The sequence below is a fragment of the Thermobia domestica genome, chromosome 11 (assembly GCF_964235325.1).
Source record: "Thermobia domestica chromosome 11, izTheDome1.hap1.1, whole genome shotgun sequence".
Lineage (NCBI taxonomy): Eukaryota > Metazoa > Arthropoda > Insecta > Zygentoma > Lepismatidae > Thermobia > Thermobia domestica.
Window position 1 is genome coordinate 87,120,854 of NC_137464.1, and position 13,305 is coordinate 87,134,158.

General features: G+C 39.5%; 1 protein-coding gene across 3 annotated transcripts in view; it reads right to left on the reverse strand.

Annotated features, from left to right (window-relative positions):
- Klp98A (kinesin-like protein 98A) overlaps nt 1–13,305 on the reverse strand; it is a 289,085-nt gene that overhangs the window by 61,557 nt on the left and 214,223 nt on the right. For all 3 annotated transcript variants that reach the window (XM_081730769.1, XM_081730768.1, XM_081730767.1), the window contains one exon: nt 5,252–5,398. In XM_081730769.1, the coding sequence (XP_081586895.1) occupies nt 5,252–5,398 (147 nt within the window). The remainder of the gene's footprint in view (nt 1–5,251; nt 5,399–13,305) is intronic.

The window sequence follows — 13,305 nt, forward strand, 5'->3', positions numbered from 1 at the left end:
CGTTCCGTAGCTGCAATTTTGAGGAAAAAAATTCGCTTGCTAGAAAGAAGGAAAGAACTAGTAGAATGGAAGTAAATATAAGTCATGTAATTTAACTGAATAATGACCTGTAACCAAGGATGTGCTAGTGTACTGGTTTCAGGTTAAACTACGTCAAGGTTGATTGCTAACCTAAGTTCAGCTTTCCAGCTGATGATTATGTATTGTAGAAGGCATGGTGGAGGGGTTCTTGTATCGCTGGAAGCATGGTGGAAAGTTCTGTATTGCGGAAAGCGTGGTGGATGGTATCCTGTATCGCTGGAAACATGGTAGAGAGTCCTGTATTACGGAAAGCGTGGTGGATGATTTCCTGTATTGCTGGAAGCATGGTAGGCGATCTCATGTGTTCTGCATTGTTTATTGTGATGGATTTCCTGTAGATATGGTGGATATGACGAGGGACTGGAATAGGATGGGCAAAGAGGGAATATCATGTATCGCTGGAGTGTGTAAACCGATCTTCTATCGCTCTGAGTGTGGTGCACTGACGTTAATACATCCTGTATCACGGAAGTGTGGTAGGCGCGTTCCGTGTAGCACAGAAGAGTGGTGGATGAATGTGAAGCATGAGCGGACGAACCACCGAGAATAACCTGAACACCGACAGTAGTAATTGCATCGGTTAGGTAAAAGTGTCCGTTTGTAGAAATTTGTTGGATAGGTCTTTTTTGCTTTGTCAAGCGGAGTGGTTGTTGATGTGGAAGAAAGTAATTATGAAACAACCACTAGCCTTGTTTAACGCAGGCATTAGTCAATGTACTTACCCGATTTCGTTTTATATTTATTGATATCAGAATTCTTGGTAGTTTTGATACATTGGGTTATTCGTATTATAGTGCTTCTTTTTATTCAAAAATTAAATGAAATGAAGCAGCTTAATTTGAGTGGTAATATGTATCATTTGGAAAATTATCGACTGTGCATATTATATGGAATAAATGTTTAAGTCTCCATAACAGCAGTTGTGTACTGTGTTCTTCATATAGCACTAAATTAATATATAGAAACTGAAATAGCCACTTGACATATATTTTGAGTAGTATCCAATATTTAACTATTAACATAACGCAAACCTTCGGTGGTGAAGGCTGCTCATTTACAATATGATTATAAATATTTGTAATAGGCTTGGCTGAATTTCGAGGAAGACTTTCTATTTCGCAAGTTTTATTTCCAATTTTTCTTTAAAAAGGATATCCAATATGAAACACGCTACTTTCAAAGTCTAATTATATTAATATTAATGTATTTTGTATCGCTAAAGTTACAAATGTTATAACAACTGCCCAGAATTAAAAAAAAAGAATCTTTAACTTTTAGAGACAAAACAGCATATAGAAGCGCTGGAAGCAGTGTGAAAATGGTATTTTATCCGAGAAGGTTTAAATTGGGCGACGATACGTGGCGCCTGAATCAACCAACCATTACAGTGCAAAAACCTTAATGCAGTGCAGTAAAGAAACTAACCGTGGGGTCAAGTGGGCTAAGACAGGACAGAAGCGGGGATTGGTGACTTAGAGCCAAGGAAAACTGAGACAACGTTCATTGTATCGTCAAGTTGTTTCAAAGAAGTTCCCTGATATCCACTTATGAAACCTCGCGGAAATTGATCACGCGAATACTGCTTATGCAATGCTACACCAAGCCCATGTTATAGACTCACCTATGACTAGGAACTGCATCAGAATTTTGCCGCACTCTTGTTATTCACCCGGCTTCACCCTACATTTCAATAGATGATAACAGTGAAATGTAATTTTCCAGCATGTACAACGGTTATCTTTAAAAAGGTTGGCAATGGCTACACAAAGTAGTCTGAACAATGACAACGAAATGTTATATAAGATTCAAGAAACATGTGCATAGGGAAGTTTATCTTAATTATTCATTATTATTATTATTATTATTATTATTATTATTATTATTATTATTATTATTATTATTATTATTATATTATTACAGCGTGATTCAAAATGATGTGGACGATAAGGAAACGTTCTATAGGTGGTAATACTATGATAATACTAATCAACAGATGATAATACTAATCAACAATGAAATCTCAAAAAATACTTTCCTATGAAAACACTTTCAATATCATCCTCAAGTTTTGTTTGGAACGAGCGTAGTAGTTTAAAATTTATCTGCTAGGTGGCAGAGTGATTAGTTCCAAGATGGCTGCCTGTGGTGCAGAGAGAGCATTTTGCGTTTTACAGTTTCCCGTTTGTTGGTCTGTTGTTAGTGTTCAACGCGAGTTCCGCACAAAATTTCATAAAGATCCACCATCAAAGAACTCCACACGTAAGTGGTATGACAAATTCAACAGAACGGGATGCATTTGTAAAGAAAAATCGCCCGGTAGGCCGTCCACTTCTGAGGCAGATGTCGAAAGGGTTCGAACCAGTTTTCAACGCAGCCCACAAAAGTCAACAAGGAGAGTTAGCAAAGACCTTCAAATGCCTCAAACAACTGTTTGGCGTGTACTGCGTAAACATAAAGATGTATCCGTATCGAGTGCAGTTGTTACAACACTTAACACCAAATGATCACACGTGTCACAAAACTTTTTGTGAGTTATTTCAAGTGTTGATGATGATTTTTTGGGCAAACTTTGTTTTAGCGATGAGGCTATGTTCCATGTGACGGAAGAGTTCGCATTTGGGGAACTGAGAAGCCTCACCAAATCTGTGAAATTGTGCCTGATTCACCGAAGACGAATGTGTTTTGTGCAATTTCATCTTCAAAAGTTTATGGTCCGTACTTCTTTGACGAAGGAACTGTGACTGGACAAACATTTCTACAAATGCTTACTACGTGGCTTATACCACAGCTCGAACATGACAGCGCAAACTTCATCTATCCATTGGATGGAGCTCCATGTCACTTTCATCACAATGTCAGAAATTTCCTCAACAACAGACTGCCATACCGCTGGATTGGGCGGTCAGGTAAAAATGATCATCAGCTTCTACGTTGGCCACCAAGATCACCGGACTTAACCCCCTGCGATTTTTTTCTGTGGGGACATCTAAAAGACATTGTCTACAGACTCCCTCTACCCCAAGATGTGAATGAACTGAAAGAGCGCATCACTGCTGCAGTGGAAACTGTTGATGCAAACATGTTGAAACGGGTCTGGGCGGAATTGGAATACCGAATAGATGTATGCAGGGTAACAAACGGGGCCTCCATAGAACATTTGTGATGTACTATTTTCATTTTTTTTAATCACAAAAGCTTGGAGAGTTTTAGCATTTAATTGCAAGATTTGAAGCTCTTTGGATGATTAATAAAAAAGTTATAAGGAGTTGTAATCGTTCACATCATTTTGAATCACGCTCTATTATTATTATTATTATTATTATTATTATACAGAATACTTCCTGACTCTGAACCACTTATCTGGCTAGTAAATCTCCTTTCTTCACTATCGATTGTGTTCGATGTGACGGTCAAGGGCTCGAACGATCGCCGAGCAGCGTAGTTTCCACTGCAGCAAACTTGCGTACAAGGGAAGGGACATGTCGCGCCATACCACTTCGGCATCTTTCCGACTCTGTAGGGTACAGGGGTGGCATTGAGCAAGTGCCTGTTTGAGGAATCCAAACCCACAGAAGTCCATTAGTGGGGCGTCCAGGAATTTTACAGGGATAGATGAAAATGGGGTCACCCGAATTCCCGTCTCTACTATCGTTCTTGCGTAGAATACCTGGGCTGATCGAATGGTATGGCTGGAAGTTTCGTCCATGTGAATCTACACATTTGTGGTCTCGTTATTGTACAGTTGAGGGATGTGTGTGATATTCAGAGGGTTCATGATGGTTTCCTGGACGTAAGCTGCATTACTTTGGTATTGGAAGGCATTTCGACGAGTAACAAGTTCTCAACTGCAATACTCCACCACCACACAAATCCCTTGGAAAACTTTCCCTTGTACAGCAGCATAAAGTGAAAATAAATGTTGTGGTCTGTTTGACGATAGAAAATGGATCGAACTCTGTTGGTCTTATCTACGGCATACACCCATTTCTACTTGGCCCCTTCGAATTATGTTTCATATTGTTTTCTGGATGAGGCGCTCTGTGAAGCGCTTCGAACGCAAGTTCATTCGAATGATGTTGGAAACCGTACCTTTTGAGACATACTGTCATATGACCAAACTTCTCTGCATTGGAAGATTGCCCTCTGTCAATGCTATTCTAACGGTGCACATTGTATTGGACTTTCGAACATGCTGGAGCCACGTTCTCACAATTTTCGACCGACTACGCACCGCAGGGACGTATTGGGTATGTTGTCAAATCATGAGACTCACACCAGCCTTGCTGATTAAATCCTCGTCTTTGCAGTTTCACTATTACTGAGGAGCTATACTGGGCAGTGGGAAAGTCCTCAAATGAGCTCTTCCCAGAAAGCTGTCACTTTTACCTTCAGTATTATAAGGCTCATGTTTGATAATGTTATATCAAGAACAATCCCAATGCACCCATCAATGTACCTGGACATAACAACGGTTAAAGTGTCGTTCAGTAGGGACAATGAAAGTCTTCTACTCTTATTGTGGGCAACCTTCTATATTGTTTTTGTTGTTGTTGTTGTTGTGTATGTTTATCAAAAATAGTCGAAGCTGTCAAGAAATTTCTTATTGTTTCGATATACGTCTTCAAATATATTATTGCACTATTAAATCTAAACAACACTATTATATTACGTATAATTTTAAAAGTTAGCAAAATTGAAAATTTTTGTTCTGAGATAGCACGTTTCCCTGAAAATAAGACCAGGTCTTATATTAATTTTTTGCCCGAAAGACGAATTAGGGCTTATTTTCAGAAGACACTGTGCATGTCAACTATTACTAACGTCCCCTCTAATTGTTGCGAGAAACAAGCAAAAGAGTTTTGTTGAGAAGTTTGGGGTAAGCCCTGGTTAGTTCTTAGTTTTAGGAAAAATTGGCGTTATAAAAAATTTAAGAAAAAAGGAGAGAGAGAGAGAGAAATAGAGAGCAAGATTAACAAATACTTGCCTAATTAAACAAATAAATAAGGCATGCAACGCATTTCTCTTTCAGCATTCCCAGATCTGTTCATTAAGCGAAAATGTTAGATTAAAACATTTACTTCAATACATTATAATCAGTAAGCTGAAGTTTGTGAAGTGTGTATCTTTTAAATGAGTGAATAATTCCTGAGTCTTTTATATAATAGCTTACATTTGACGAAGTCAGCTGTTGTACTTCTATGTGCTTCTCCCCTACATCCAACAGTTCACAGTTGATCTTCTCCATTTTCCCCATATGGTCTGTTACACTTTTCAATTTAGACTTCAATTCCGCTTCTAAAGCAGCCAACTCTTCTTTCTGAAATAAAAAATCACTATTAATATCGAAATTACATTAAGTTTGTTTTATGTTTCAATCCATTTCGTATGTTTAAGTTAGACTAAATTTAAAATAAAATAAATAAATAAAAATAAATTAGTAGCAGTTGATCTGTATATCTAAGCGATAATGGAAACAGTAAGATCATCATTTATACAGTATAATTTATGTGATATTCTCTGAAACATACTGTCCCTAGTATTGTAATCCTTCCAAGAAAAGTATTCAGTTTTCGTTTTCTAAAGTACTATCTCAGTATACGCCTGTTATGATTAAGAAAATAATTAGAACATGTTACAATTTGTTAAACAGTAATGGTGGACAACATTGTATCCGTGAGTTTTCTTGGAGTACTCCCGTTTCCTCCCACATTATCACTCCACCAATTCTTCAACATCATTCATGCCTAAATCATCCGTCTTCCTTGGCCTAACGAGCATAATCGTGGAACGTTAAACTGAAAGATTTTAATTCATTATTTTTTGGGGGGAGGGGGGTTAAACAGTAAGTTAGTACTTATGATTCCGAGCTAAATTCAAGATGGAAATACAGATGCGTTAATCCAACATTACGTTACAATCTTGCAGAATTCGTATTCTCAGACCTGCAAATTTAGGTAACTGTAAGATGTAAGTATTTTTATTTAGCCATTCGCCTACTAAAGAGCTTTACTTCAACCTCTGTAACAGAATATTAAAAATGGACTAACTGCACTTTGTATCGCAGCTATCATTATACTTGTATCAGAGGCAATTAACTGACTGGATTCATGACACGCCTAGCACACCAATTGAATATAACATTATCAGTCTGTTCTTTTACAACTATTTTCTCAAATGTTCCTTTAAGCTATAATCTTACGTAAATAACAGTAATATTAAGCTTCCAATCAAATTTCATGTATCATATGTTTCCTAACTAGAGACCAGTAACTGACAACACCAAGGAAAATATTTACATTCTAAAACGCACAACTATAGTAAATCTAAACTAACTGTTATTTAAAATAATTCTTCAAATAGTGAAGGTGAATCCGGAAAGCGATAATAAATGTCTAACATTTTAATATTTTTGTATTCTCTACTTTAGATGTCAATCGTCAAATTTATCACGTCATATTCAAGAAACGTTGAAAATGAGGGTAAGCAATCACGTATAAATAAACACAAGCATTGGATCATTTCAACCTGTATATGTATATATATATATAAATAGTGTTCCAACGCCTAAATACGGAAGATAGTATTTAGGCAGAAGGATTACATTTAAACGTCCATAAATATAATACAATACTCGATTCGTTATTAATTTACATGTTATCTCCCAAATTTCTCGTTTATTCAAAAACGTATATATTAAATGTACAAAAATTTTCAATAAGTTACCTGACTTTCTAAAGCAAAATAAATCATATTCTATGTTCACAAGTTCTTAGTAGATAAATGTTACTACTCAGCAGTGTTGGGCAAATTTCAATTGAATTAACAATTAACAATTAATCCGTAAATTTAATTGTTAATTGCAATTAACAATTGAAATAAGTAATGGTTAATTGTTAATTGCAGTTGGCCATTAAAAAAGGAGAATCAATTGCAATTGATCAATTGATTGAAAGTAATTGCAGTGGAAAGTAATTGCAATTGAATTCTGTAATTCAATTGCAATTGAAATTAATTGGCAATTGATTCAATTGCAATTGATTTCCACAGCAATTACTTTCAATTGATTGATCAATTGCAATTGATTTTCACTGATTAATTTTCAACACTGTAGTTCAGAGAGGGCGTGGGGCAATGAAAACTTTAGCCACGACCAATTGACTCACCACCCGTCGTGACCCACGACCCACCGTGACCCACTCTGACCCACCACCCACCATAAACCACTCTTACCCACTGCAACCCACAGACCCACCAAAACCCATTGTCATCAACTCTGACCTATGATTCACGCCCTTTTCTCTACTGACTAAAGAGTTTAAACTTGTAATAAAACAAGCCTATAAAATTATCACTCATCGGAGTTTGAATTTTTACGATCAATAGCTCAAGCACCGCACTAATACAATAACGGCGGATCTCACCTTTCTAATATAAATAAAATAGAGTTTGTTCGTGTGTCTATCTATCTATCTTTGTGCGACCTGTGGACGAGACGAGTGGACCGAAACTTTTCAAAATTTGGTCACGGGTAGCTTGGTCTAGGCCCCAGACCAAGACGAAGAGCTTTTTTTAAAATTCCTTACTAGGGGGTCTCCAGGGGACGTTTACCGGTACCGGCCTGGGGACCAGACAAGTCGACCGAGAGTCACCAAATTTTGGTCAAAGATACCTTGGTCCAGGTCCCACACCAAGGCAAAGCTTTTTCGAAAAAATTCGAACCAGGGGGTCTCAGGGGGGCGTTTACTGGGACATGTAAAAGTAGTAGAAAATGACCGATATCAGTGTCGATTTCATAGTTTTCGCGGACGCTGAGATCAATGGTGAAACTCCGATCGCATTAACTTCCAAATTCACCGTATCCGGCTACGGACCGTGGGTCAACGGGGGGAGGGGGGAAGGGGGGAATGCCGAAACGTACAAGTAATCCAAAATGCCGATATTAGTGTCAAATCCATAGTTTTCGCGGTTGCTGATATCAATGGTGACACTACCACTAGCGATGACTTTCAAATTCATCCACCGTTGTATGCGGGCCTTGGGTCACCAGAGAGGGAAATTCCGAGACATGTAAAAAAATAATCGAAAATGACCGATATTAATGTCAAATTCATAGTTTTCGGGGTAGCTGAGCTCATTGGTGAAACTCAAGACCGCGTTTACTTTCACATTTAGCCCCCATCAGATAAGAAACGGGGGCATTATAACGGGAATCACGAGACATGTAAAAATAATCCATAATGACCGATGTCAAATCCGTAGTTTTCGCGGTGGCTAAGATCAATGGTGATACTTTCATTAGCGATGATTTTCAAATTTAGCCACCATTGTATGCGGGCCGGGAGTCACCGGGGGTGGGGAATTGCGAGACATGTAAAAATAATGGAAAGTGACCGATATTAGTGTCAAATCCATAGTTTTCGCTGTCGCTGAGATGAATGGTGATACTTCCACAGGCGTTGACTTCCAAATACAGCCCCCATCGGCTGCGGGCCAGAGGCATTGTTTTTTTTTTTTTTTTTTTCAAAATTGGAACCAGAGGATTATAGGGACTTTTACCGGCATATGTAAAAAGTAGTAGAAAATGGCAGATGTTAGTGTCACATTCATAGTTTTCGCGGTATTAGTTGGGGGTTGGTGGGGGCCAGAGGAGATTTTTTCACAATACGAACCAAGGGGGTCTGAGGGGGCGTTCACCGGGACATGTAAAAGTACTAGAATTTGTGTCGAATCCATATTTATCGGGGTTGCTCAGACCTATAGTGACACCCCCGATAGTGTTTACGTTCAAATTCAGCCCCCATCGGCCTTCCCAATGAAAACACAAATATGGCGGAACAAGTTAATGCTGTTCCGTCAGGAACGATTTCGAGGTCGTTTCCTTCACATCGTCTTGTGCGTGTTTTCTACCGTTTTGTAAGCCTATTTCCACGTTTTGTGATTCAATGGTAGTGGGTCAAAATGGGCATTCAATGTAGGAAGAAAACTGATCCACTCTCCAACCAGTATCGAATTTCAAGGTCGCTTTTTTCGCATTGTTTAGTGCATATTTATACCGTTTCTGCGCATACTTTCACGTTTTGTAGGCCAACGAAAGTGGGTCAAAGGCGACCTACAAATATGGCAGAGAAAGACATATTCATTCCACTTTCAAGGTCCATTTTGACCCTCTCCCACTGATGCACAAAGCGACATAAATCATGTATAAAAAATGTGAAGGAAACGACCTCATTTGATGGTGACGGAACAGCATTAAGTTATTCCGCTATACTTGTAGGCCATTTTGACCCATTTTTGTTGTCGCACTAAAGTGGAAATAGAAGCACTAAAGTGGAAATAGGAGCACAAAACGGTACAAAGCAGGCACTGTACGATGCGAAAGAAACGACCCCCCAAATTCGATAGTGGCGGAACAATGGCTCTATTTTCTCACACATTGATGGACCATTTTGACGCATTTCTGGTGATGCTCAAAACGTGGAAGTAGGCGAACAGAACGGTACAAAATACACACTAAATGATGCGAAAGAACCAACCCCGAAATTCGATAGTGGCGGAATAGTGAGCCATTTAACTCCCACTTTAAAGGCCCGTTCAACTCACTTCCGGTGACGCACAAGACGAGGAAGTAGGCACAGAAAACTTTTTAAAAAATAATCACTAAACGATGCGAAGGAAACGACCTAGAAATTCGACAGTGTCGGAACAATGGGTCATTTTGGTCACACTTTGGAGGTCCATTTTCACACACTTCTGGTAACGCGCAAAACGTGAAAATAAGGGCACGAAACATTCACTAGTCGACGCGAAAGGAAGGACCACGAAATTCGGTAGGTATAGTGGCGGAGCAGTGGGTCATTTTCGTCCCACCTTCGAGGCCCATTTTGACCGTCTTCCAGTGACGCACAAAACGTCGAAATACGCGCACAAAAGGGTATACGATGTGAAATTAACGACCTCGAAATTCGATAGTAGCGGAACTCTTGGTCATTTTCGTCCCATCTTGGAAGCCCATTTTGACCCACTTCAGGCGATGCATAAAACGTGGAAATAAGGGCACGAAACGGCACGAAAATCCACTAGTCGATGCAAAAGGAAGGATATCAAAATTCAGTAGTGGCGGAACTCTTGGTTATTTTCATCCCACATTCGAGACCCATTTTGACCGTCTTCCAGTGACGCACAAAACGTCGAAATAGGCGCACAAAAGGGTACGCGATATGAAATTAACGAACTCGAAATTCGATAGTGGCGGAACAGTGGGTCATTTTCGTCCTATCTTGGAAGCCCATTTTGACCTACTTCTGGTGACGCACGAAACGTGGAAATGGGGGCACGAAACAACACGAAAATTCAGTAGTCGATACGAAAGGAAGGACCTCGAAATTCGGTAGTGGCGGAGCAGTGGGTCATTTTCGTCCCACCTTCGAGGCCCATTTTGACCATCTTCCAGTGACGCACAAAACTTCGAAATAGACGTACAAAAGGGTACGCGATGTGAAATTAACGACCTCGAGATTTAATAGTGGCGGAACTCTTGATCGTTTTCGTCCCACCTTGGGGACTCATTTTAACCCACATCCCACGACGTACAAAACGGAAGTAGACGCACAAAACGGCACAAAACGATGTGAAGGAAACGATCTCGAAATTCATTGGTGGCGGAAGAGCAATAACTTGTTCCGCCATATTTGTAGGCCCATTTTGACCCACTTCCGGTGATGCACAAAATGTGGGAATAGGCGCATAAAGCGACACAAAACACGCACAAAAGATGCAAAACAAAGTACCTTGAAATTCGTTGGTGGCGGAACAAGTTAATGACGTCGTGAGCACCAATAGGCCTATAAGTATATACTGTAGTTCTTACCAGTTGGCGCGGTGGGTCAGTGGTAGAGCGTTCACCTCCGGTGCTTGAGGTCCCTGGTTCGATCCCAGCTCGCGCAGTTTGTACTTTGTGGTGGACAAACACCGTGCTCGTGGATTTTCTCGGGGTTCTCCCGTTTCCTCCCACTTTCTTCATTTCATTCATTTCCTATCATCACCGTCTCCTTTAGCCTAACCGGCATAATCGTGGGACGTAAAACTAAAGATTTCATATCATTTTTTGTAATTCTTACCATCAAGGCTGAGAACTGCACGGTCCAATTTTTTAGCCAAAGTAGAAGCCCAACCGGAATAGTGATGTCAACCGACTCGGATCGGTTCAACTGAGCGTACAGCTTGAACTGGCTTGGTTGGGATTACCCATCGACTGGGCTCAATTGAGCCAATGGCTTGAACCGGCTCCGTTGAAACGAGTCCATAGGCTGGGTTCGAGTCAGCTTAACTGAGCCGATGGCTCGAACCGGCTCGGTTGGGGTAAGCAATCAGCTCGGTTCGGCTCGGCTCGTGTGAGCATCGGCTCGAGCTGGCTCGGTTGGATGAGCTGTTGGCTCGGCTCACTTCTCGGTTCGGCTCGATAAGTGAATAAGCTGTGAGCGAGCCGCTTGAGCTGTTGACAACCCTAAACCCGGGTCGAGCAGTTTTGAACATATTTGGCTGGAGTCCCATAACTTTTAATAATTTTTGGCTCGAGCCCGAATACTTGCTCCTCCTGAACTCAAACCAAGAACCTCGTGACCGATGTCCTTGCCTCCTGAAGATTTCTTGACGACCGAGATCGACAGTCAAATAATTTTTAGTATTCCGATACAAACCGCCTATATTCCATGTTTATACAGGTACACGGTGTTATAATGATAATTAATTATAGTAGTAGTAGTAGTATCATTGATAATTATATTGTCTATGTATGATACTTGAAGATAGTAACACAAAGAATTTAACTCGAATTGGCTCGACTCGACTGGAAACTCGATCCGAATTCGAGTCGAGTTGGGGGAAATTTTTCGAGCCGATATCTCAAGTCGAGCTCAAAGATGTCTGCTTCGAGTCGAGTCGAGTTTTAAAGAAAACTCGCTCGAACTCGTTGGTGCCCATTCCTATTGTATGCATGACGGGCATATAGAGTTCTTTCGAGGAGGATAGAACCATAAACATAATATATTTTAAAAAATACTTAGTTTCTCGGCTTTCTTCCCATGGTGGGGGGGGGGGGGAAGGATGGTAGGTATCCAGCATTTCTTATAAGTACCTTATTTGAAATATGTAAAACAGTAACAAGTGCACAACACAATACACACACATCTTCAGTTTTAATTGCTGATTTCAATTGCAATTAACAATTACAATTAACAATTACAAGTTTCAATTGTCAATTGCAATTAACAATTAAATGTTTCAATTGCACTCTTTGCAATTGACAATTAACAATTAAAAGTTTCAATTGCCTGGTGACCAATTAACAATTGACGAAAATTTAATTGCAAATTTTATGATTGAATTCAATTGCAATTGAATTAATTGCACTGGTTTACAGTGGTTTTGGTGCCGGGTGTTTCTTAGCTGATTTGAAGTAGAATTGGGACGCTGAATCCAAATATGGCGTTAGTTTTCCCCTAACAGCTTTAGTTTTTGAGATATAGGAATTGCAAGACTGACCTGCTACAACGTTGAAAATTGCATAGGTGCTGTTTTACTGTAAGTGAAAAGAAAACTATGACATTTAAATCTGTTATTTGGAACACTTTGAAAATAATGAAAACCATATAAACACAAACATCAAGTACATAATAACTCTGTAACTACATTTTATAATAGTTTTTATGAATAAAAAATCAAATAATTTGTTCAAAACGATCTATTCAACACTTCGGAAGCTTCGTTTTCGTGACATCCTTGAATGTTTCTTTGCACAGTTTCTTTTTAGGTTCCAGCAGTAATCTGCCATCATATGGGCATCCCATCTTCCTTGGTAGCGGTCCTCCATTGTTTTAATATCTTGGTGAAATCTTTCACCTTGTTCTTCACTCAGACTGCCTACGTTGTCTGGGAAACGGTCCAAATGGCTGTGCAGGTAATGAATTTTGATACTCATATTACATCCAAGTTTTTGGAATGCATTAAGCATCTGGTTCACTAGCTCAACATAGTTATCAGCTTTATTATTGCCAAGGAAATTCTTGATAACTTCTACAAATGAGGTCCAAGCTCTACGTTCAGTCTCATTCATGGACTCCACGAAAGCCGGATCTTTCATGAGTTGTCTTATTTGGGGACCATCAAATATTCCAGCTTTTAATTTTTCTGTGCTGATCTGAGGTAGCTTGTTTCCCATGTAAGCAA